Here is a 25,358-nt window from a genome sequence, read left to right on the forward strand (position 1 = left end):
AAAAAAAAAAAGAATCTCTTGCTGTGTTTTATCCTCAATACCATCCCACAACTTGTCTGATCTTCAGTAATTAGTGTTTGATACTTCAAATTGATTCTTGAGACACTCTAAATTCGAGTGGGATATACTCAAGATTGGGATTTGGCTCTCCTGGATTTATTTTCATTTGCTCTCCATTCATGTTAAATTTGCAAATTGTCCTTTGGTGGCTTGTTCAACAGTCAGCCTCTGACCTTCATCGACTAAGGAGATTGAACTTCTCCACTACGTATTTCTGCAGATGAAGCCTGCCCACTGTGTGCCCACCACCCCTGCCCACCATGCACACTATACTCACACTCTGTGTCCACCATCTGTGCCCACCATGAGTGTCCACCATCAACACCCACCATCTGTGCCCATCATCTGTACCCACCATCCCTGCCCACCATTCGTGCCCCTGCTTGTTTTAGAAATACCAGTGGCATAGCTTACACATCACAGCAACCTTCAGCCACCACCACAGTCATACTTAACAGATGAGTTGAACGTGGATAGAACGCCTGGGGAGGGACAGTCACCCCTGGATTTTGCACAATAGGACAGGGAACTTTTCCAGCCATGTCCTTGGTGATTCCCATGAGGTAAAGGTCTGACCACTACCCGGCCACTGGCAGGAACCCCAAAATCAATCCTGCCAACTTTTTCATCTGCGATTGTATCCCAATCACGGTCCTTACCCACTTCTGCTGTCCTTCCTGCAGCGGTAACAGATGGTGACCGCCACCAGCTAGGATGTGGTGATGAAGCTCTTTGTCTTCAGACCTTATAACAGAAGCCACGGCTGTGAGTCAGCAGAACGCTCTCGGCCCCAAGCCAACGAGCCAACAAGATCCCTTGTTCTGGAATGATGTGTCAGCCTCATCTTTGTCCTGTTTGTGTGGAGGGTATTGGATATGGGCATCTTCCCCCCAAAAAACAAGCATAAAGTGTAAGTGGATGGGCTCCAGCAGGCCTGTGCTCAGGTGAGGCTGGGGAAGGCAGGCCCTCACTCTCCTCTCAGGTCTCCTGTGCTCAGGTGAGGCTGGGGAAGGCAGGCCCTCACTATCCTATCAGCCCTCCTATGCTCAGGTGAGGCTCAGGGAGGCAGGCCCTCACTCTCCTCTCAGCCCTCCTGTGCTCAGATGAGGCTGGCAGACCGCCCTCAGCCTCCTTCCAGGGTTCCAAGCCAGTCTGTTCTCTGCATCTCAGGGGCCTTGTCCCTGTCTGCCTCCCAAGATGCCAAACTCTTCACACTGGTACGGTGTGTGCCCACTGCCCTCCCACACAGGCATGGTGTGTGTCCCTGGTCACCTCCTCAAAACAGGCATGGAGCGTATCTCCGATTGTCTCCTGCCCCCATGACAGGAGCGGATGACTCCCTGCCTGTCTTTCTCTCACACAGGTGTGATATGTCCCTGCCCCCACAACAGGTATGGAGTGTGTCCCTGACTGTCCCAAGGACAGGGATGGAGTGTGTCCCCGCCTACTCTCCTAGGGTGAGTGTGACCACGTGTCCCCCAGGACGGTGTGGGATGTATTTTTGCCTATCCCCTAAGACAGGTCTGGGCTGTGCCCCCCCCCCCCAAGGCTCTCTGGGACAGCCACAGGATGTAGCTGCATTTGGACTGGGAGGCATTCGTTAACCCCGCAGCTGTGGGGGCTGACCCCAGTCCTCCACAGCACAACTGAAAGGATCATTGAAGCCTGGAGGTGGCACTGCTTCAAAGGGGGACCAGTCACAGGGGACAGAGCTGGGATTTAAACCCCCACAAGCCAGCTTCAAATCCCATCCGTCCAGAGGTGGGTAGTGGGTTTCTGTCCTCTCAGCAACCTCTCTTGACCCTGGTCCAGGCACAAGGTTATTTCTGGAACACGGGGGCCACGTTCACATGGCCAGGAGGACTCCTGGAGAGATCACTGACTGGGCAGCAGATTCAGGCATCACCCCACATGGGCTGCTGGGTAGCATCCCACCCATGCCACACAGGATCCCAGAGCCCCAAGACCTCCAGCAACCAGGTGTGGGGACTCAGCTTGGCTGGGCAGCCTCCTGGACCTGGCAGGGTGTGATGGGGACACCTCGAACCCACAGTCATTCAGTCTCCTGCTGGTGACAGCAAAGGATTTCAGCATTTAGAAGTTTAAAACAACACACCTTTATCACTCCAGTTTCCAGGCTGGGAATCCAGACCCCACTCAACCAGGTCCTCCGTTTCAGGGACCATCAGGAAGCTACAGCCGGCATATCGGGAGGGGCTGGGGTCTCACCCCAATGCTCTGTTTCCAGGCTCACCCGGGTGTCATTGTAGGACTGTTCTTCACTGCTGTTGACCAGAAGGCACCTTCAGCTCCACGCCACAAGGGCCCCTCCAATTGGGCGCTCATTTCATCAATGACGTAAGCAAGAAGACGATAGTGAACCCTGTCGAGAGGGGAATCCGTCTTTTGAACCCTCATTGCTCTTGCTGCGTGTTTTATTTCCCAGAAGCTCAGTGAACCGACCGTGTGGACCCATCCCACATGGAGGAGTCTGGCCCCAGTGAGCCAGCAGCCCAAGTGGACCCAGGGGTCTCACAGGGGACGGCGGAAGGGTGGCAGGCCAAGGCTTAGCAGGGACACAGACGTGTACACACATGCCCGTGTCATCCCCAGAACCCGGTGCAGTTCCACAACATTCCCTGGAGAAGGTGCTTGGACACTGGAGCCATTGTGACCTCAGGGTGAGGTCAGGACTGGGAGATGGACGAGGAGCCCCAGAGACAAGACTGGCCTATTCGGAGCGAGCACAGAAGTGACACTGGGGCCAGTGGCCCCACCTGCAGCGCAGCCATGAACAAGCAGCACGGTGACCAGCCACGCAGCCACACTTCGGCAGGAAGGACATCCGAGTCCCAGAACTTCAGGTCAGTGTGCCCTGCTGACCCCAGCTAGGGCTGAGGCTCCCAGGGCAGGGCTGCTCCCTGTGCGCTGTTGAGAGAGGTCGCCACACTTGCCGTGGGATGGCGTGTTTCTTTCTCTTTTTGTTTTTCATTGTGGTTTGAGTGGAAGTTAACCAAGCTGGTTTCCACTCAACCATAACCTTAGTTACAACACCTGCAGTCTAACCACGCTCTTCCCAGTCCCTCCCTGTGAGTCTCATCGCCGTTCATCCTTCTAGCTCACCCCCTCCTTATAAGGCTAGTTGCTGTGAGGATCGAGTGTCTCCCTTCTGTCACTGTCCTGTCTGTGGTTTGCACAGAAGTCCGGTTCCTGGGGTTTCCCCGCAGTGCCCTCATGGGGATGACGTCACACCTGTGCTCTGCGTCACTGCCCTGCCAAGCGCACAGCGGGACGTCCACCTGGCGCCATACTCAGCCGTCATAAAAGCGCTGAGAGCCATGAGAGCGGGGGCACCCGGGGGCTGCCACTTTACCCGCCTTTTGGTGTCCGCCTTTGGCACGGTGCAGGCTTGGTGACAGGGTTCTGGAGCTGGAAGCCGGAGCCCAGGCGTCCCTCTGTGGATGCCCTGAGGGCTCTGGGGGGAGGTCTCTTCCTGCTCTGGGCATCTGGCTCCATCAACGCGTGCCCATCCTCCTCCTGTCCACTCGCCTCTTTGACAAGATGGAACTCAGATGAAATAAGGACCCACCTACTGCACTGTGTTGTTGAGTTGATTTCAACTCCTGGTGGCCCTTTGCCTCCAAAGCTCTTTTCAAACTAGAATGCAGTAGTCGGTGGACCAGGGTAAGACTCCATCCTGCCCAACTGGGCAAAATCCAGGGACTCCACATGGGTTTTTGCCCCTCCCTGCCTCCCTTTTCCTTTATCCCTGGGCGAGCACAGACCCTCTGGTCTCACAGGGTGGGCTGCTGTCGGAGTGTATTTCTCCCTGATGTATTGATCTCTTTACAGGTTTATCAGTAGGCTAAAAGTTGAGTCACAGGGCAGATTGCACTTCCAGGCTTGAAGGGCTCTCGGGGCCCCCGTCTCTGTCAGATCAGTAAGCCGTGTGTGTGTGTGTGTGTGTGTGTGTGTGTGTGTGTGTGTCCAGAGCCCTGGGGCACAGTCCACAGAGGAGTGTGCTGCCAACCCAAACCCACGTCTTTGTTGAGATGCACCAGTGGTTCCAAGGGAAAAGGACAGGCAACCTCCGTATGAGTCAGTTCCAATCCAGCAGTAAGGAGAATGAAAATGAATACATGTCCATTTCATTATATATATTAATTGTTGTTGTTGTTGTTATGTGCCATTGAGTGGCCTGTAACTCATAGCGACCCTATGTACAATAGCTCTGAACCCTGCTCTATCCCTTGCCAATCTTATTGTCTCTTACATACCCACCCCCTTTACCCCAGTCATTCTTCTGGTACCTCCTATTTTCAGCCAAAATCCATCTTACATTAGCTACAATATCCCTAGTACCTCGACTCCTTCTAAACCCAGCCTGCACTTCTGGTAGTTCTCTGCTGATGTGCTGTTCCAGTCAGTTTTGGATAATCTTCAGCAGAATCTTGCTTGCATGTGATATTAATAATATTGTTTGATAATTTCCACAGTTTGTCAGATCACCTTTCTTTGGAATGGGAACAAATATATAGATGATAGAGATAGAGATAGAGAGACATAGATATAGATAGAATCTTATTAGTTTATCTTTTTCTTCATTATATCTGGCATTGGTATAATGTTTAAATGTCTTCCTCATTCCAAGGTGATAGAACTATGTACTACACTCTATTACTCTGTGTGAATGACCCTGTGTATTTGTGTGTGATTTGGGTGACAGTTTATAAAGCTTTCCATTCATGCACATGTTGCTTTGTGCCGTTAATTACAATACACACAACGTAGCTGTGTGATCTTCCCACTTCCTCCCTCTGGTTCCCATTTCCATTAGTCCTTCTAGCTACTTCTTCTAAGGTCTGGCCAGTTGCTGCCCTTGTGAGCTTGCAGAGTTGGTTCTTCAAGGACTGCACACCTCCCTGGTATAATCAGTCATCTCACAGCCGTGTCTGTCATCCGGCGGCACATTGAGTCACTGGGTGAGATGAAGGGCAACAAACATCCACAGCCTCAGGTTCCCATCCATCTGCATCAGAGCAGGATGCCTGGCTGGTTTTGTGGGTTTGAGTTTTGTCACACAGCTTTTGCCCACTCTCTCCAGGTCTTTCTACTGAGACTTCCCCTGGAGCAGTCAGTGGGAGAGCTCGTGCGGTGAGCTTGGTCTTTTCTATGACTTTGAGTGTTGTTACCCATTTTTCTCCCATGCCATCAGAGACCTTTTACCTTTACCTGACCCCTTTCAGAACGGTCAGCAGTGATAACCAAGCACTGTCCAGTTCTGGCCTCAGGGTCCTGGACGCTGACAACTGAATGGCCAATGAATCCTTTGGGCTACTGTTTCCATGCATCTTTGATTCTCGACAGAGAGAAGCAATAGTTGCACCTTAGACGGTCACTCACAAGCGTTTAGGATCCTGGGACTGCTCACTAAGCGGGGAGCTGGATGGCCCAGTGGCAAGAAGCAGTGCTGTAATCCCAAAGGCACACAGTTCGAATCCACTAGCTGCTTTGTGGGAAGAAGATGGACAGTCTCCTCCCGTGTGATTAACCACCTCAGAAAACCCGCCGGAGGGTCAGCTATGGGTCAGTTCCATCTTGACGGTACACAACAACTCACTAAAGCAGGATGGGCAATACTGTCTTTGTGGACTCTGTTAGACCAATTGACCCCAAGTCAACGATTCACTTTCAACAAGTTCCTCAGGAAGGTGACAGGTGAGCCAAGAGCAGGAAGAGGAAGGGTGGAGCCATGCCCCAGAGCAGGGGTCGCTTGCTTCCCGGCCAAAAGGACAGAGACCCGAATGAGGTCCCAGGAGAAGGGCGTCAGCAGGAGGGCATTATGTATGACCAGAATGAGGCCACAGGGGTACAGCAAGCGGTGAGAGCCATTCATCTTCTTTTGTTCCCCTCTCACTGGTAGACTAGTGTGGCAAGGAGCTGTGCCACGATCCCACAGGCACGCAGTTCGAATCCACCAGCCACTCTGCAGGAGAAGGATGAGTCCCCTCTTGTGTGATTAACTGCCTCTGAAAACCTGCTGGAGGGTCAGCCACGGGTCAGTTCCAAATCGACAGCAAAAAAAAATTTTTATTAAGATATAATTTATTCATAATATAATTCACAGTTCTACAAGTCTTGATAAATGCATGTGGTGGTGCACACGTTACTACAATCCAGAATAAAAGCAGCCCCATTGTTGGTGGGCGCCATGGGGTTGTCCTAACGCCTAACAGCCCCACGGACAGCAGAGCAGAGCCTCACCTGACCCAGCGCCAGCCGCACAGCTTCTCCTGTGCCTCAGTCTGCTGTGGGAGTCACTGTTCGTCAGCTCACAGGATCTCCATTTTCCTCTGGCTCTATCAGCTGTGATGTCCTTGTTCAGGGCCTGGCCCATCCTAACAAGACACCCAATGTGAGGCTCACCGTCCACGTGTCTCAGGAGCTCCTTCAAGACAGATTGGTTTCCTTCTTGGCAGCCCCTGGTCTACCCAGTGTTCTTTGCCATCACTGCAATGCAAAGGCACCAACTCTTCAGTCTTCCTTATTTACTCCTCAACTTGCTTGTGCATAAGAAGCAGTTGAAGAGACTACACTTGGGTCAAGCACACTTTAGTCTTAAAAGTGACATCCTTGTTCTTCAGCACTTTAAAGAGGTTCTTGGCAAAGGATTTCCCCAAAGCAATGCTTCATTTGATTTTTCAGACTGTTGCTTTTTACTGATTGTGAATCCAAATAAATCCTTGACAATTTCGATCACACGCAGTTCTGTCTCCTCTAACACTCCCCAGAAGCCTTTGCAGTCAACCCTCCGCCCCAACCTCCAGCCCCCAGCAATCATCACTCTGCTTTCTGTCCGTTTAGTTTTGCCTTTTCCAAAATGCACCAAAAAATGAAATTATAGAGAGGGTATAGCCTTCAGTATGGTGTTGCTTTTATTCAGCAGAATGCATTTAGAACAGTAGATTTTATTGCTCTTGTCAATGATTCCTTTTTTAATACTGTAGCGAGGCGCTGGCAGCCAGTCTGTAGAGCCGCTAACTGGAGCCTTTGCCTCTGAAGATTCCAACGCACTAGTGGCTCCACAGGAAAAAGATAAGCAATCTACTCCTCCCGTGAGATTTACTGCCTCCTTTAAACCTCCCAGCTATGAGCTGGTTCAAACTCAAAGGCAGTGAGTATTTGAGTTTGATATAACTGAAGCATAATTGACATGGAAGGTGAAAATGGCTAAAGCACTCAGCTACTAACAGAAAGATTGGTAGTTCAAATCCAACCAGGGGAAAAAAAAATCCAACCAGGGATACCTCAGAAGAACAATCCAAAGATCTAGGCCAGAACAGCAGTCCTGGGACCCTGAAGAGCACAGGTCTGCTCTGACACGCCGTGGTCTCAGCAGGGACTGCCTCAGTGTTTCTGAGGGTTTGCATCCACCATTGTCTATTTGGATTTTTCAGTTTTGACTATTACAAATGAAACCACTATAGAGATTCTAGTATAGATTTTGTGTGGGCATAAGTTGTCATTCCTCTCAAGGAAATGCCTGGGAGAGGGACATTGTAAGTGAATATATGATTACTTTATAGGGAAGTATCAAACTGCTTTGCAAAGTGGCTACCCCATTCAGCCTTCCCACCAGCAGTGAATGAGAATTCCTATTGCTCCATGTCCACCCCAGCCTCTGATGCTGTTGGTGTTTTGGACTTCAGCCATTAGATGCGGTTTTTATTTTAAATTTCTTGACAAATTATATTAAACATCACTTCATATTTTTATTTGCCATTTATGTTGTTGTTGTTGTTGTTAAATACCATCAAATAGGAACTGACCCACAGCTGCCCCTCCAGTGAATTTTCAGGGGCAGTAATTGCACAGGACGAGATTGCCCATCCCGCTCCAGTGGGTTCAAATCACATGTCTTTGTGTTGGCAGCACAGCTCCTTACCACTAAGTCACCAGATAGATAGATATTTGTTGTTGTGGACCGTGGAGCTGGAACTGACCCCTAGCTGACCCTCTGGTGGGTTTTCAGAGGCAGTGAATCGAGCAGGAGGAGATTGTCCATCCTTCTCCCGTGAAGCAGCTGGTGGCCTTGAACTGCGTGTCTACAGGTTTGCAGCGCAGATTCTTGCCACGATATATATACCTCTTCTTTGTTTCATATACTTTGAGAATGTTGTCAGGAGAAGACAGTCCCCAGAAAAGAACATCCTGCCTTGGGCAAGTGAGGGAAAGGAGGACCCTCACTGAGAAGCCTTGGTGCAGTGCCCGTGTGTCAGAGTGTGAGGATGGTGCAGGGACAGGCTCGTGTTTATTCTGGACACATGGGCTTGTGAAGAGTCAGGGCTGACTCAATGCACCAACAGCTTCTTTAAGGACTCTGGGCATTCAGAAGTGAAAGTGCTGTTAAACACAGGGATGATAGTTCAGACCCACCAGTAGCCACTCCATGGGGAGAAAGGTAAGGGAATTGTCTCCATAACGATTGACAAACTTGCAATAATAACTCCTTGGTGGCAGGAAGGGGGAGGAGAGATGGCTTAATGGTACTAAGACTTAGAGAAGTGGGGACATGAGGTGGCATTGTTGCTCTTGGAACTAATGTCATAAAACAAAATGTCTATGAAAGGTTGAAGGCTGTAAACTTTCTTTCAGATTACAGTAAAAACAAGACTCGCAGCCTTGGAGACCCTCTGAGGCAGCTGTCTGTTCTGTGGGGTCTTGGGAAGTTGGGGTTTAGTGTGATTTATCTTCTTTGGAGAAGTGTCTGTTGAGGTTTGGGGGTTTTCCCCCAATGTGGTCATTGAGTTTCTTGTTATGATTTTTGAGTGTTCTGTACATTTTGGACAAAAATCCTTTTTCAGTGATGTGCTTTGCAAATATTTTCTCCTAGTTCATGGTTTGTTTTTCCACCCTCTTAACATTGTATCTAAAGAGTCATCAATCACCAAACTCAAGGCCACTTGGATTTTATCCTGTTATCTGCTCAAAGTTGTGCTGTTTTGTATCTTACATTTAGATTTGTGATCCACTTTGAGTTAATATTTTGTGAAAGATCTAAGTTCTGTGTATAGACTATTTTCTTCATGTTCCTGAATCATTTATTAAAAACATTGTTCTTTCTCCATTTAATTCACTTTGCTTCTTTGTCAAAGATCAATTAGCTGTAATAGTGGTAATCTATTTCTGCGCTCCCTGTTCTGTTGCGCTTATTTGCACCTTCTCTAATCCTGCACTGTTTGAATTGCCGCTGCTTTGTGACATATCTTGGGTTGTACAGTGTGAGCCCCACACTCTGTTCTCGAGCATTGTGTGGGCTGAAGGCCTAGCTCTGCTGCCTTTCTAGAGAAACATTAGAGTTTTAATGTCTATATCCAAAAACTAGCCTGCTGGGATATTAACTCGGATTGCATTGAATCTGTAGATCTGGTTGGAAAGCCTGTACATCGCAATAACATTGCCTTTCTATCAACAAGTACAGAAGATGTTGTTGTTGTTGTTGTTGATTGCCTTTGAGCCAAGCATGACTCATAGCAACGATGTAAACAAAAGGCCTGAATCCCTCTACAACTATCGACACTTATCTAAGTTCACAGAGTTTCCAGAAGCATGTTATTTAGGAAGTACCTCTATTTATTTAGATCATTCAAGTTCATGGGAACCAAAATTTGATCTTAAGTCTATCCCACTCGAATTTCAAAACTATCTCAGGAACAGGTTTGAGGGCTTGAGCATCAATGAGCGTAGGCCAAATGAGCTCTTGGAGGATAACAAGAAAATCATCCATGAAGAATGCAAAAGATCATTACAACGGCTGAAAAAGTAGAAAAGACCAAAATGGATGTCAGATGAGATTGAATACTGCATTAGAGGACCGAGAAGCCAAATCTAAAGGAAAAAACCAAGAAATCAAAGAGCTAAACAGAAAATTTCAAAAGGCATCCCGGGACGACAAAGCAAGATACTATAACAAAATATGCAGAGAGCTGGAGTCAGAAAATCAAAAGGGCCAAATTTGTTCAGCATTTCTTAAGCTGAAGGAGCTGAAAAACAAATTCAAGCCACAGGTGGCAATACTTAAGGATACTTTGGGTAGAATGGTAAATGATCCAAGAAGTATCGAGAGAAGATGGAAGGAGTACACAGAGTCACTGTATCAGGAGGAATTGGCTGACACAGAAGAATTTCATGAAATGACATATGAGCAAGAGCCTATGGTGATGAAGGAGGAAGTTCAAATTGCTCTAAAGGAATTGGCAAAAAACAAGGCTCCAGGAGTTAAGGGCATACCAATTGACATATTTCAACAGACAGACACTGCCCTGGATGTGCTCACTAAGTTGTGCCAAGAAATCTGGAGAACAGCCAGCTGGCCCACTGACTGGGAAAGATCAATATTTGCTCCCATTCCAAAGAAAGGTGACTGAACATAGTGTGGAAATTATTGAACAATATCATTAATATCACATGCAAGCAAGATTCCACTGAAAATTATCCAAAAACATTTGGAACAGTATGTCAACAGAGAACTTCCAGATGTGCAGGCTGGATTTAGGAGAGGTCATGGTACTAGGGATATTATAGCTAAAGTTGGATGGATCTTGGCAGAAAGCAAAGAATACCAGAAGAATGTCTACCTGTGCTTCATTGACTATGCAAAGGCTTTTGACTGTGTGGATCACAACAAGCTGTGGCTGACTCTGAGAAGAATGGGAATCCCAGAACATTTGATTGTGCTAATGTGAAACCTATACTTGAACCAAGAGGCAGTCGTCAGAACAGAACAAGGAGACACTACATGGTTCAAAATCAAGAAGGGGGTCTGTCAAGGATGTATTCTGTCTCCATACCTTTTCAACCTGTATGCAGAACAGATCATTTGAGACGCTGGGCTGTACAAAGAGGAATGTGGAATCAGGATTGGTGGAAGAGTCATCAACAACCTGCGTTATGCAGATGACACAACCCTGCTTGCTGAAACTGAGGAGGACCTGAAGTGCTTGCTGCAGAAGGTCAAGGACTACAGTCTTCAATATGGATTGAAATTCAACATCAAGAAAACAAAGATTCTCACCACTGGGCCAATTGGCATCAGTATGGATGGTGAAGAGACTGAGATAGTTAACAGTTTTAGTTTGCTTGGCTCCACAGTCAACACTCTTGGTAACAGCAGCCAGGAAATCAGGAAACAAATTGCATTGGGAAAGTCAGCTGTGAGGGACCTCTCAAGAGTACTGAAGTGCAACGACGTCAGGCTGGAGACTAAGGTGCCACTGATCTGGGCTATAGTCTTAGCAATTATGTGCTATGCATCAGAAAGTTGGACAGTGAATAGGGATGATAGAAAGAGAATTGATGCCTTTGAGCTGTGGTGCTGGAGAAGAGTGTTGAATATACCATGGACTGCTAGGAGAACAAACAGGTTTGTCCTGGAGAAGGTGAAGCTGGAATGCTGCTTGGAGTCAAGAATTCTGAAGCTTCGTCTGACATACTTTGGGCATGTTGCAAGGAGGGACTGGTCCTTGGAGAGGGACATCATGTTTGGGAGAGTGGAGGGACGGCGCAGGAGAGGAAGACCCTCAATGAGATGGATCGATTCTGTGAGTGGAGTGGTGGGAATGAATGTGTTTGAGACAATGAGATTGGCACAGGATAGAACAGCGTTTAGGGCTCTAGTACATAGGGTGGCTATGAGTCACAAATGACTTGATGGCACATAACAACAACAACAACGATTTATTTTGGTTGTGTCATTTTTACCATATATGTATATCTTATATATATTTATACCAAAGTATTTCTTTTCTTTCTTTTGTGTGTGAACACATATATTTAAATAGGTAAAAGCTAAGGTCCATGTTTTCAGTCACTTCACATGTATGTGTAAGTTGAACTATGAGTGAGAAGACAGAAGAAGAATTGATGTCTTTGAATAGGAGTGAGTAGAATAGACCATGAGATGCCATAAGAATGTATAAATCTGTCTTGGGGGAAGTGCAACCGGATGCTCCTCAGAAGCAAGGATTATGAGCCTTCCTCCCACATGTCTTGACTAAGTTGTCAGGAGAAGCTGGTCCCTGGAGCAGGACGTCATGCTTGGTAGAGGTTGATAGCTTCACAGCAGTGACTGCAACAATGACTACATCTGCTTATAATCTCTCTACTTCATCTGAGCTATAAAAATTACAAGCGGGTGATGTCAGCAAGTGGAAATCTATTTTCCCACAGTGTCGGAGGCTAGATGTTCACGGCACTGACTGTGGAAGAGGGGGGCCTGGGAAAGGTCTTGTCTCTTGTTGGCTTCTGTATCTTGGTGATCTCTGCATGGCAAAGCATCTATCCACCCTCTGCTCTGCCGGCCTCTGTCCTTACTCATTCAGCCTTTATTGTAGGTTGATGCAGGACAGACCCCCTACACTAACACAGCCTCGTTAACATAACCACCCACACATGTGTAGAGATTTACAGCACATGTTTTGGGAAAATATAATCCAGCCCATGACGGATGTCAAATCTGCTTTTAAAATTATTCATAACAGTTTCTTACCATCCTTTTAATGTCTATAGGCTCTGTAGTGATGTACTCACTTCCATTTCTGAGGTTGATAATGTGTACATTATCTTATTTTTTCCCTAATTACTCTTACTCTATGTTTTCAGAATTTGTTTTCAGTGAGTCAGCTCGAGGTTTTTCACCTACTCTTCACTTACCAGTGATCTCACTAACGGACATTTCTCATTTGTGACAATAGTAAAAAAGTCTGGGTGTGCACGTAGCAGAGGACACTTGCTCCTGCAGAACTGCCCCGTGACTAGGGCTGTTTGCAATGCCCAGCTCGTGCCACCTGCTTCACAGTCCAAGTGTCCCTCAGAGCCTGAGCTGGACAGAGACTGGCTGAGGATGGCCAGCCAGCAGGCTGCATCACAGACACAGATTCTGAAGAGCCAAGCGAAGACCAGGCCATGGCCACTGAAGATGCTGAGTGGCCGTGGCTGCCCACTGCAAGAGCTGGGGCCGGGCTTCAGGGCAAGTGCATGCTAGTATTTTGCAAACCTCTAATATTTGCTTAAAATCTGATCTTTGGAACCTAACTAATTTTTGCTCTATTATGTTTTCGGTTTTATATTTACTTGATTTCTGCTCTACTGTTGACAGGCTTCTACATCACCCTGATTCGCTGATCACTTTGTTGTTATGAAGATATTCTCTTTACCACTGGTTCTATTGCTTAGTGAAAAATCACCTTTATCTGGTATTAATATTGCTATTAGCATTGTCTTTAGGGTGATATATCTTTTTTCTATCTTTTATTTTTAATCTGCTTATTTTTAGGTGATTTATTAAGATTTTTCTCCATTATTAAGTTTTACAATCTACATTTTTATCGTGGTGATTAAGCAATTTACTTTTTTAGAAATCACAATTTTTATAAGATAATTTTTATATCTTTATTAATTTTTATTGTGATTTGAGTGAAATTTCACAAGATAAATTGATCTCCCATTCTTCCATTGAACAATCTATAAATATCCTTTTTTTATTTTTTTGTATATTCTGTGTGACAATATTTTGGTTTGGATTTTTTTTAATCCATCTTATCTGAGTGAAAATATACAAACTTCACTGATTTCTTTTTCAGACTATCATTCACAAACAATAGTAGTTATCGTTAATTGATGCAGTTAACTTATTACAATGTCTAAGTAAATCTGTATTGTATATTCTGTTCCCTTCACTCACTTTTCCTGCTCATTTTTTTCTTTTCTTTCCATCTCATATCCCCACTTCACCCATAGTTTACATCCTGTTCCAGATTGTTAATTGCAATACACATAATGTCTGATTGTCTATTCATTTCAAATTGTATTTCTCTTCACCTATTTCAATTCCGGAATTATCTACCCAATCCTTTCCTGCTCTCCCTATCACCCCTCCAACCATAATTATCTTTTTTTTATAACAGTTGTTTCACAGAGTATCTGTCTTTTTATAACTGAGCATAATATCACTCAGCATAATATCTTCCAGATTCACCTGTGTTGAGTGGTGTTTCATGACTTGATTGTCTTTCAACGCTGTGTAGTACTTCATTGTGTGACTGTATCACAGTTTATCTGGCCATTCATTCATTGATGGACACTTGGGTTGTTTCCATCTCTGTGCTATTGTGAATAATACTATCCTTCCCCGCCCCAAAAAAAAAGAGGTAAGCATGCATACATATGCTTGTTTTGCAGCTCTGACTTCTTTAAAGTATACTTATAGTAGGGGAATGACTACATCAAATGATGTAGGAGGTTTGGGTTGTGTTAGGGCATTTTTCAAGTTTTGAGGAAGTGCCAGACTCTTCTCCACAGTGGTTGAACCATTTTACATTCCCATGAGCAGTGAGTTCCAGTCTCCACATCCTTACCAACATGTGTTGTTTGCTATCCTACTGAACTTTGCTATCATTGCAGGAGTGAGATGCTATCTCGTTGTTTTGCTTTTCATCTCTCTAATAGCTCAGTTCATAGGGTCACTATAAGTCAATACTCTACTCAATGGCACATAACAACAACAAAAGCAATATCTAGATATTTTGAGCACTTCTTCATGTGTTTGTTGGCCATCTAAATCCCTCATTTGATTAATTTCATGCAGAACAGATTATCCTGGAGGCTGGGCTCTATGAGGAAGAATGTGGGGTTAAGATCGATGGAAGATCTATCAACAATCTGTGATACTCAGATGACACAACCCTGCTTGCGGAAAGTGAGGAGGACCTGAAGTGCTTGCTGCAGAGGGTCAAAGACTGCAGCCTCCAATATGGATTGAGGCTCAATGTCAAGAAGACAAAGATTCTCACCACTGGGCCAATTAGTAGCATCAGGATGGATGGTGAAGAGATCGAGATTGTTCACAGCTTTAATGTGCTTAGCTCCACAGTCAACACTCTCAACACCAGTAGCCAGGAAATTAAAAGACGTATTGTGATGGGAAAGTCTGCTGTTAGGGACCTCTCCAAAGTACTGAAGAGCAATGGTGTCTCTCTGGAGACTAAGGTGCTTCTGATACAGGCCATGATCTTTGCAATCACTTGTTACGCATCAGAGAACTGGACAATGACTAAGGGGGATAGAAGGAGAATTGATGCCTTTGAGCTGTGGTGCTGGAGAAGAGTATTGAGGGTACAATGGACTGCTAGGAAAACAAACAGATTCATCCTGGAAAGGGTCAAACAGGGCGGCTCCTTAGAGGCAAGGATTCTGAGGCCCCATCTAACATACCTTGGACATGTTGTAAGGAGGGACCGGTCCTTGGAGAGGGACATCATGCTTGGTAGGGTGGAGGGACAGCGCAGGAGGGGAAGGCCCTCTATGAAGTGGATTGATTCAGTGACTGGGGCAATTGGGATGGGTGTATCGGAGATGGTGCAATTGGCACAGAACAGAGCGGAGTTTAGGGCTGTTGTACATAGGGTCACTATGAGTCGCAAGTGACTCGACGGCACATAACAACAACAACAACCTTGTCAAAGATCAGTTGACGGTATGGATTGATTTCTGTTCTTGATTCTATTCCACTGATCTGTCATGTGCCAGAACAATGTAGTTTTTACCACTCTGGCTGTGTATTAAGTTTTGTGATCAGAAAATGTAATACATCCTACTTTGGGGTTTGTTTGTTTGTTGTTTTTTGTTTTGTTTTGTTTTGTTTGCTGTTGTTTTTTCAGTAGTGCTTTGCTTATTCAGGGTTTCTTTCCTTTCCAGATAAAATTGGAAATTGCCTTTTCCATCTCCTTGAAGAATGGCATCATTATCTGTATTAGAATTGCATTTAACCTGTAGGTTGCTTTTAATAGAATTGATATTTTTACAATACTGAGTCTTAACTATCCATGAACACGGTATATTCTTCCATTTATCTAGGTCTCTTTTTGTTTCTTGTGGCAATGTTTTATAGTTTTCTTCATATAGGTCTTTTGTATCTCTAGATTTATTCCTAATTCTTTCATCTGTGGTTGGCTATTATAACTAGTATGGCTTTTCTTATTTTCTTTTCTGCATTCTCTTTGCTACTGTATAGAAATGACTGATTTTTGTATGTTTATCTTATATCATACCACTTTGCTGAATTGGTCTACTACATACAACAATTTTGTTGCTGAATCAAAGGTTTTCTATGTTTACTATCAGATCATCTGCATATAAAGATATTTTTACCTCCTTTTTGCCAATTTAGATGCCTCTTATCTCCATCTCTTGTCTTTTTGCTTTCATTAATACTTTTGATACATTTTTAATAGGAGTTATGATAGGCATCTTTGCCTGGTTCCTGTTCACGTGGGAAATGTGGTTAGTCTCTCTCTTTTGAGGATGATATTCACTACTGCTTTAGAATATATGTTCTTAATTATGCTGATGAAATTCTCCTCTATTCCTATTTTGTTGAACATTCTAGTCAGAAAAGAATGTTGGACTTTGTCAAAAGTTTTTTCCAGTCATTTACTTCTGACAGGTAGAAGCTGTGCTGCAATCCCAAAGGCACATGGTTCGAATCCACCAGCTGCTCCAAGGGAACAAGATGAGCTGTCTACTCCAGCACAATTTACTGCCTCTGAAAACCCTTTGGAGGATCAGCTACTAACTGCTCTCAACTCAACAGCACACAACAACAATGATATAATTAGGTTTTAGTTTATTGTCTTGCAATTTGTTTTCCCGTTTGTGTGATCTACTCTTTGGTTTGGTTTCCCTCATTTTTCGTCCTCATTTGCATTCAGTGTTTTTCATTTTTTCATCTTATCTCCTTTTCTAGTTGACTCTATAAGAGCTCTATATTGGTAAACTTCTATTCCTTCTTTCTGGTCTTCATTGGCATATACTTTATAATAGTCATTATAAACCCCACAATACTTTATTAGTTCTGCTTCAAACACTTACAAAGCAATTGGAAAACAAGAAAAAATATTTTCTATCTGCCCACATATTTACCATTTCTACTGTCCTTCCTTCCTTTGTTTATATCTCTGTCTGGTATCATTTTCTTTCTGCCTAGAAGACTTTTATTAACATTTCTTATAATGCAAGTCTTCTGATGAATCTTTCATGATTTGTATCTATATCATTTGTAGCTATTTTGTAACACCTTCCCTTTTAAAAGAGGAGGATAGAAGGAGAATTGGTGCCTTTGAGCTGTGGTGCTGGAGAAGAGTATTGAGGATACCATGGACTGCTAGGAAAACAAACAGATTCATCCTGGAAAGGGTCAAACAGGGCGGCTCCTTGGAGGCAAGGATTCTACGGCTCCGTCTAAGATACTTTGGACATGTTGTAAGGAGGGACCGATCCTTGGAGAGGGATATCATGCTTGGTAGGGTGGAGGGACAGCGCAGGAGGGGAAGACCCTCTATGAGGTGGATTGATTCAGTGACTGGGGTAATCAGGATGGGTGTATAAGAGACAGTTCAATTGGCACAGGACAGAGCAGAGTTTAGGGCTGTTGTACATGGGTTGCTATGAGTCGCAAGCGACTCGACGGCACATAACAACAACAACATACATTTCTTTGTTGACATTATCTTCCCTCCCTCTTCAGAGTTTTAAGGTGTTAATCTACTGTCTTCTGGCGTTCATTGTTTCCAATAAGAATTATGTCCTCCTTCCTATCTTTAGTCTTCTGTATTTTTCATACTTTTTATTATATGTAAGAGATAGGTTGCTATGTTAGTTGCCTTCAAGTCTGTTCTGACTCATCATGAGAACACTGTCCAGTCCTGTACCATGTCACGGCATTTATCACTGCATTTGGACCTATTTTGCCACATCTGTGTTAATCTACCCCATTGAAAAGAGTCCTCTTTTTTTTTTTAGTGAGAAAATTTTATATTTAAAATTAGCTCGCTGGACTGTTTAGATGATCCCAATTTTGTTGGCAACATCCAAAGCATCATAGTCAGAAGCAAGTCAAACATAGGCCTTCTTCTCTCCATCAGGCCTAATCAAAGTGTTGACCTTGGCCACATCAATGTCATTGAGCTTCTTTACAGCTTGTTTAATTTGGTGCTTGTTGACTTTGACATCCACAATGAACACAAGTGTGTTGTAATCTTCTGTCTTCTTCAGCGCTGACTCAGTGGTCAGGGGAGACTTGATGATGGCATAGTGGTCAAGCTTGTTTCTCCTGGGAGCGCTCTCTCGGTGGTACATGGGCTGCCTTCAGAGTCTGAGCATCTTAGGCCGCCGGAAGGTGGGCGATGTGTGGATCTTCTTTTTTTTTGAGTCTGTGGATGCCCTTCAGGACGCCTTCTTGGCCGTTAATGCCTTTGCTTTGACTTCAGTTATGGGAGGGGCAGGGGCTTCCTTCTTCGCTTCCAGCGCCATCTTCCGAGAAGAGTCCTCTTTTTTTGTTGACTCTCTACTTTGCCAAACATAATGTTCATCCCCAGGAACTCGTCCCTTCAGCAACAAGCCCAGTATGTGGACAGTCTCACCATCCTCACCTGTAAGGAATGTTCTACCTGCATTTCCTCCAAGACAGATGTGTTCATTCTCTTGATTGTTGCTGTGTGCCATTGAGTCAGAACTGTCATAGCTGACCCTCCAGCAGGCTTTCAGAGGCAGTTAATCACATGAGAGGATTGCCCATCCTTCTCCCGTGGAACAGCTGGTGGATTCGAACCCTGTGCCTTTGGGATTGTAGCATAGCTTCTTACCACTAGGCCATCAGAGCTCCCTGACAGTGTGTGGCTTTTCAGTATTCATCACCAACACCACAATTCAAATGCATCCACTTTTCTTAGGTTTTCCGTATTCATTGTCCAGCTTTTGCATGCTTATGAAGTGGTTGAAAATGCCTGGCAAAAAAAAAAAAGAAAATGCCTGGCGTGCCTTAGTCCTGAAGATACCATCTTTGTTTTTAACCCTTGAAAGAGAGTGTTTGCAGTCGTTTTCTCAATACAATTTGTTGTTTGAGTTCTGAACTGCTGCTTTTATGAGCATTGATGGTGGATCCCCCAAATATGAAGCCACTAACATCAGTGGATTTCTCATTATGTCATTTACAGATCTATTGGTGTGGAGTTTTGCTTTCTTGGTGGGTAAATGTAATCCATACTGGAGGCTGCAGCCTTTGAAATTCGTCAGCAAATGCTTCAAGTCTTCTTCCAATTCTGATGCCACATTCTTCTGAATATAGCCCAACTTCTCGGATAATTTTCTGAGCACATAGAAAGAAACAATGTTTAAATGATTTCCAGATTTTTTTTTTATCTTGGATCTGTAGGTTTATAACTCTCATCAAATTGAAAAAGATTGTAGCTTAATATTTGAAAATCAAGTATTATTTGTTCCATTTTTCTTCTATGCTCCTGTTCTTCAAGGACTTTAATTACTCATGTATTCAATGATTTAAATGTTCTGTAGCTCACTATTGCTTTTTTTTGCAAATGTTTCCCTTTTTTTAATAACTTCTATTGCCATATTCACCAGGTTTTGTTTCAACAGTGTCTCATCTGCTGTTACACTCAACTGGTATATATTTAACCACAGACTTTTTCCTTTCAATTGTTCATTTTTCATGTATCTTTCCTTAGCATGCCTGTGCTTTAACCTGCTATCTGTCCTCTTTGTAGGAAGTAGGGTTATGATGACTTTTAAAATGTTCTTTTTTCACTAATTCTATCACGTTTGTTATTTCTGTGCTAACTCTTATTTATTCCTTCTTCTCTTCACTGTGGATCACATGTTCTTGTTTTTTGCATGCCTGGTAACCTTTTAATTGAATGTCATACAGTGTACATTTTATTCTGTTACGTCCTAGATATTGTTCTAGAACACAGTTACATTACTTGAAAACAATTTTACCCTGTAAGTCTTGGTGTTAAGACTTGTTAAAGAGGAACACATTAGCTTGGTCTAGGCATGGCTTTACACACTGCCAAGGCAATAGTTTGATTAAAGTGAAGAGGACTTGAAGCAATTACTGAATCCACAATGATTGGTACCAGAAGTAAAGAAATTTAAAGATTTCTTGTCTTGGGAAATTCAACTGTCAGGGACTTCTCCAAAGTACTGAAGAGTAATGGTGTCAGTTTGAAGACTAAGGTGCACCTGCTTCAGGCCATGATCTTTTCAATCATTTGCCATGCTGAGAGCATAGGACAATGAGTAAACCTGAGACTTAAACAATGAATAAGAATGACAAAAGAATAATTGATACCTTTGAGTTGTGGTGTTGGAGGAGGGTACTGAATATCTCATGGACTGCCAAAAGAACAAACAGCTTTGTCTTGGGTGAACCTTCATCTAATATACTTTGGGCAAGTTGGTATGAGGGGCTTTTCCTTGGAAAGGTGGAGGATCAGCAAAAGAGAGGAAGGACAACGTGACAGTGATGGCAGCGATGGGCTTAAGTATGTTTGAGATGATGAGGATGGCGCAAGATAGGACAGGGTTCAGCTCTGCTGTTCACAGGGTCCCTGGAGTCATACGGGACTCAGCAGCACCTACCAACAACAGCATCCATCCTTCCTTGCTCCTCCTTTGCCCCCACCTCTCTCTTTCTCTGTCTCATACACCCGTGTGCACACCTCCCCTGCCCAGAAGGACTGTGCTGGTGAGATCTAGGGCTGATGATGGGGTTGTACAGCTTACTCAGCTTTACGTCCCCTCTTCTTACAAAGTGCCTGGCCTCCCTCAAAGCTGTCCACCAGCAAAGTCTAGGGTACAGACTGGTCTCATGTGTGTCCTGAGGAATGGCCTCCCCTAGGTACCGCTGAGACTGAGGATGCCACGATTCGCCACCCTCCTCCCCATATCCCTACAGCTTTGTCTGTCCCAACAACACTTCCTGGAAGTCAGGCCCCATCGAGTCTCCAGATGGGGCTATTTGCACAACTGTGTCCCAAGGCTCAGTCCACAGAAGGACGTTGTGGAGCCCAGTTGTGACCAAAGCTGCTCTCTGTCTCCTGCACTAGGGTCATGAGTGCACACCCAGGACCACTTTCCATTTCAGAATCTTCTCCCTTACCTCTGAAGCCACGCTGGACCTGTCACTCACCACGGTACCTCAGGGCTCTGCCCACAAGGACAGACAGAAGGTCGCCAACACCATCCTTCTCCACAAGTCACAGAGCTGCCAGGCTGCCCTAGTGCCCCAAGAACACAGAGTCTTCATAGAGGAGGCCTACAATGCAGGTGAGCTGGGACACAGACAGCAGGGGGCTCAGACTGGGTCAAGTTCAGGAAGACCCCATCTTGCCCTCCACCTGAGTGAGGTAGAAGTAGAGCCTCTGAGGGAGTGTGGGGAGGCCGAGGACTGAAAACACAGCCAGGCTTTCAGCAGTGACCATGCACCCTCTCCTCAGCCTTTTGACGCCTCCCAAGGCACCAGCTAATGTCTCCAGAATGCTCCAGCTCACACCCCATGCTCTGCCCGCCTCTCGTTTTCTTTCATCTCAGAACTCCAGCCTATGCCAGGCCCTTGCCCGGGGAGGTTTTAACTTCCACTTTCTCTGAGAAGCTCATGCTGACACAGTTCACTCGGGGTTCTGCCCTTCTTCTATCTGTGCACCTGTAATCTTTTACACAACTACCACATTGGGCCACTGTCCCCTAATACCACACAGGGAGGGCCTGGGTGAGAAGCTCCTTGAGCCAGAGAGGAATGCTGACTCTTCCTTGATTCCACAAACATACTTGAGAACCACGGAGCGTGAACATGAGTGAGTGCAGGACAACTACACGGAGAGCACAGAAAAGGAGTAGAGAATGGGAAAAGGAACAGGGAAGATGGATGATGGACAGGTGGATAGAGCTGGATTGATAGATAGACAACTATACATACGGATGACTGCGTGAATGAATGGACAGAGGGATAGCTGTATTGATGGATAGATAGATGGGCAAGCAATGGAGAGGTGGATTCATGAACAAACATTCATATGGATGAATGTGTAAGTAGATGAGTGGATGGACAGGTTGATGGGAGGATGGATGGATGGATGGATGGATGGATGCGTGGATGGATGGATGGATGGATGGATGGATGGATGGATGGAGGATGGATAGATGGATGGATAAATAGGTGGATGGACGGATGACGAACAGGTAGGTGACAGAGGGGTTTATGGGTATATGTATATATAAATGGATAGCAGAGTGGCAGATGGTTATATGAGAGAATGAAAGGTGGTTGGGTGTGTGAAAATCTACACGAATAGATACAGATAACAGACTTGCCTGCATTCCCGCCCTTATTCTATCTTAAACGTCAGAGCTGTTTGGGTAACCCGTAAACTGAGGGTTTCCGAGTATGTCCAGTTCTTCTGTCCTTAGAGCTCCCACTCCCATCCTAGCCTTCCTCCTTCCCTGCCCGCTCAGTCATGCTGCCACAGAGTGACATTCTCACAATCTGTCCACCCTGCCACCCTTCTTGCCAACCTTAGCCATCTGCTTCAAGATGCTCCGAGACTTGAATGGGTCAGATCCCTTCCATCTGAAATACATAGTCAAGAAAATCAAGAACATGGCTGATGGGTCCCCCAACCTGGTGCTGGAAACCATCCATGACTACTTCACAGACCACCCAGAGGTAGGCGCTCAAGGGCCCTTGGGGGTGGGCTGGGGGAAAAGGGGACAGATGGACCCCAAGATCACGCAGCTGCGTGGTTGAGTACAGGTCATGGGAAATGGGCTGAGTGGAGGAAGGAAAGAGACCAACACAGAGAAAGCATCTTCAGAACCGCATGGCAGCCAAGATGCCCACAGATGCACACAGTGGGGCTTGGGGAAGGGAAGCCCCAAGTTAGAACAGGCATTAAGTGGCGGGGATTGGTGGATGCGTGGATGGGTGGATACTCCTGTATTTTAGTGAATGAATTGACCTGCATTTGAAGATGCAATGTTTGTAAATAGCTCCACATAGCTCCCTGATGATAGAGACAAACTTCTACTCAGTGTCTTCACAGCACTTGGTGCAGGGTCTGCACATAGTAGGTGACCAATAAATGGCCATTGGCTGAATGGCCAAGTGTGTCCACATGTGGTCTTCCCTCTCCCAAGCCCAACGCCAGCTCTCTGGACACCCACACCAGGGCTCCGCTGGCGTCTCCCATATGTTCAGACCAGCTTGGCCCTCTGCTATCCACAGATCTCCACCAGGCACAAGTTTCGCCTGTTCCAGGTCCTGGAGGCTGTCATCAGAGCCAGCGAAGTCCTGAAAGAGACTTGGAAGAAAACCTTCATTCAGCTAGCCCTGGAGAACATGACCAAGGCCACGGTGGGCTGCCTGTTCCCCAGCAGACCCTGGGGCCCAAGGGCTTCCGGGGGAGCAGGCAGTGGCCCTAGAGTTCATGCAGAATTAAGTGTCACCCTGTGATTAGCCTAGTGGCTCTGTCCACTTCCTTGTTTCTGCCTGCCAGCCCCTCTCAGAGGGACAATCTCATGCTATCCCACTGAACCACTGAGGAAGATGCTCTGAGCCAGCACCTGGCTGTCCTTCCCCGAGGTGTGCTCTTTTCCCACCTCCTCGGCCTCCCCCGCCTCCTTCACTGCGCTCCACACTCCACCTTCCACGAGGTCCACCTCAGGCCTCACTTCAGTTCCTGGCTCTGTGCCTGCTGGGTTCCTGTCAGGGGAGCCTGACGAGGTTGGTCCAGAACTATCTGCCCCAGCAGGGTTACAGGTCGGGGATGGCCTCTGACACTCTGATTGGGACTCTGGGACTTGGAAGCTCTTATGTAGACTGACCAGCCTGCAACAGCCCCAGCGTTGTGTGATGGTGAAGGGTGTGTGTCACCTTGGCTGGGCCATGATTCCCAGAGCTGTTCAGTAACCATGGCAACCAGTCATGATTATCAAAGCCGTGTCATCACCAAGTGACTACTCAGAGCATGAACAGACATCATTTGGCCCTCTTGTACAGACGGAGGCTCGAGGCTCAGAGAACACACCCCCCAGGTGGACAACAGCGGCCCAAGCCCCCACACTCCCCAGGGTGGTGATGCTCAGAGAGGATCATCTGTGTGTGCTGGCCCCGTCTCTGACTCAGGACCAGAGGAATGGGCTGGTGGTAGCTGCCCTGCTGCCCAGTGTGATGAACAAGCTCTGTCTAAATGCCCTTACCTCTCTTTGTCCCCAGGAGCTGGAAGACGCCTTCCAGGATGCGGCCAGCAATGTGTTGGTGGCCATCTGCAAGCATGCATGGCAGCCAGTGGCTGAGCACCTGGAGGCTGAGGTGCTGTCGGGCACCTTCCCACGCCGCAGCTTCCTCTACGTGCTGGGTGTCCTGTCCTTCAATGGTAGGTCAGCTCTGGGTCTGTGGGCTGGTGGGCAGTTGGGAGAGAGACCCTCACCACAGCAGGGCTGCTGGCCTTCTGGATACACAGGGCTGCACACCTGCCGTTAAGCAGGTGCAAGTTTGTGCCCAGCACCCCACAGCGCACATCTCAGGGCCAGCCGGCAGCTCGCACTAGCAGGACTCCTGCCCCGCTGGCCTCTTGTTGACTGGTGTAGGCCCCGCCTGTCCGTGTGTCTGGCCTGGAACCCCATGGGCGGTGCTAAGATCCCTCAGCTCAGCTCTTCATGCCCAGCAGTGCTAGACACAGCTGCCTTCTTCCTGACCACTCGAGCAGGGGACACCTCCTGCAAGGGGCAGCCTGGCAAAAGCCACTGCCATCACCATCCCATGATGCTGACAACATCAAGGAAGGGCTATCCTGGACAACAGAGGCACCTGGGAGGATACCACCAGGGCCAGAGAAGCTCTCTGTCATGGGGAGCTCACAGCCTCTGGGGACAAGCACCGTTCAAGTCACATAGTCATCACTCACTCGTTCATTCTTTCACGAGGATGTGCAAAGCTCTGGGCTGCCTGAGAGCAGCTGAGGAGCCCAGAGGTGAAAGAGACCACCGAGCCTGCTTGCTATTAGGGAAGACTTCCTGGAGGAGGTAGCCAGGTCTAAACCATGTCTGTAGAACAGCATAAGAGTCTGAGGAGAGAAGCTCACTTGGTGAAGAGAAGGGCATGTGCTGGTGGGTGGAGGTGGGGAGACAGGTGTGGCAGCACCGAGATCACAGGGAGGACCCAGGGGCCAGGCTGACAGCATGCTGACCCTGGCCCCCTCTCCAAGCAGTCTGGGTATAGATCTCTCAGTGCCAGAGGTGACCTCTGTGACCCTCAGAACCCCCAAAGCAGCCCATTCATCTGAATGTGCTCCCCAAAGTCCCCAGAAAGCACCCCAATTCCACAGTGCTCCTTAGCACATCTCAGAGGGCTCTGTCTCTGAACCCAGAGATGGCATGTGGCCAGCCTG

At 46.4% G+C, this 25,358-nt stretch overlaps 1 protein-coding gene across 1 annotated transcript in view; it reads left to right on the forward strand.

The window, feature by feature from the left end:
- Positions 1-2,760: 2,760 nt before the first annotated feature.
- Positions 2,761-25,358, forward strand: part of MROH5 (maestro heat-like repeat family member 5) — a 63,008-nt gene continuing 40,410 nt past the window's right edge. The window contains 7 exon segments of the mRNA XM_006879449.1: positions 2,761-2,924; positions 3,260-3,472; positions 19,677-19,679; positions 21,059-21,240; positions 22,491-22,636; positions 23,195-23,323; positions 24,185-24,344. Of these exon segments, the coding sequence (XP_006879511.1) occupies positions 2,761-2,924; positions 3,260-3,472; positions 19,677-19,679; positions 21,059-21,240; positions 22,491-22,636; positions 23,195-23,323; positions 24,185-24,344 (997 nt within the window).

The sequence above is a fragment of the Elephantulus edwardii genome, unplaced genomic scaffold (assembly GCF_000299155.1).
Source record: "Elephantulus edwardii isolate Elephantulus edwardi_28Jun2011 unplaced genomic scaffold, EleEdw1.0 scaffold00003, whole genome shotgun sequence".
NCBI classification, from domain to species: domain Eukaryota; kingdom Metazoa; phylum Chordata; class Mammalia; order Macroscelidea; family Macroscelididae; genus Elephantulus; species Elephantulus edwardii.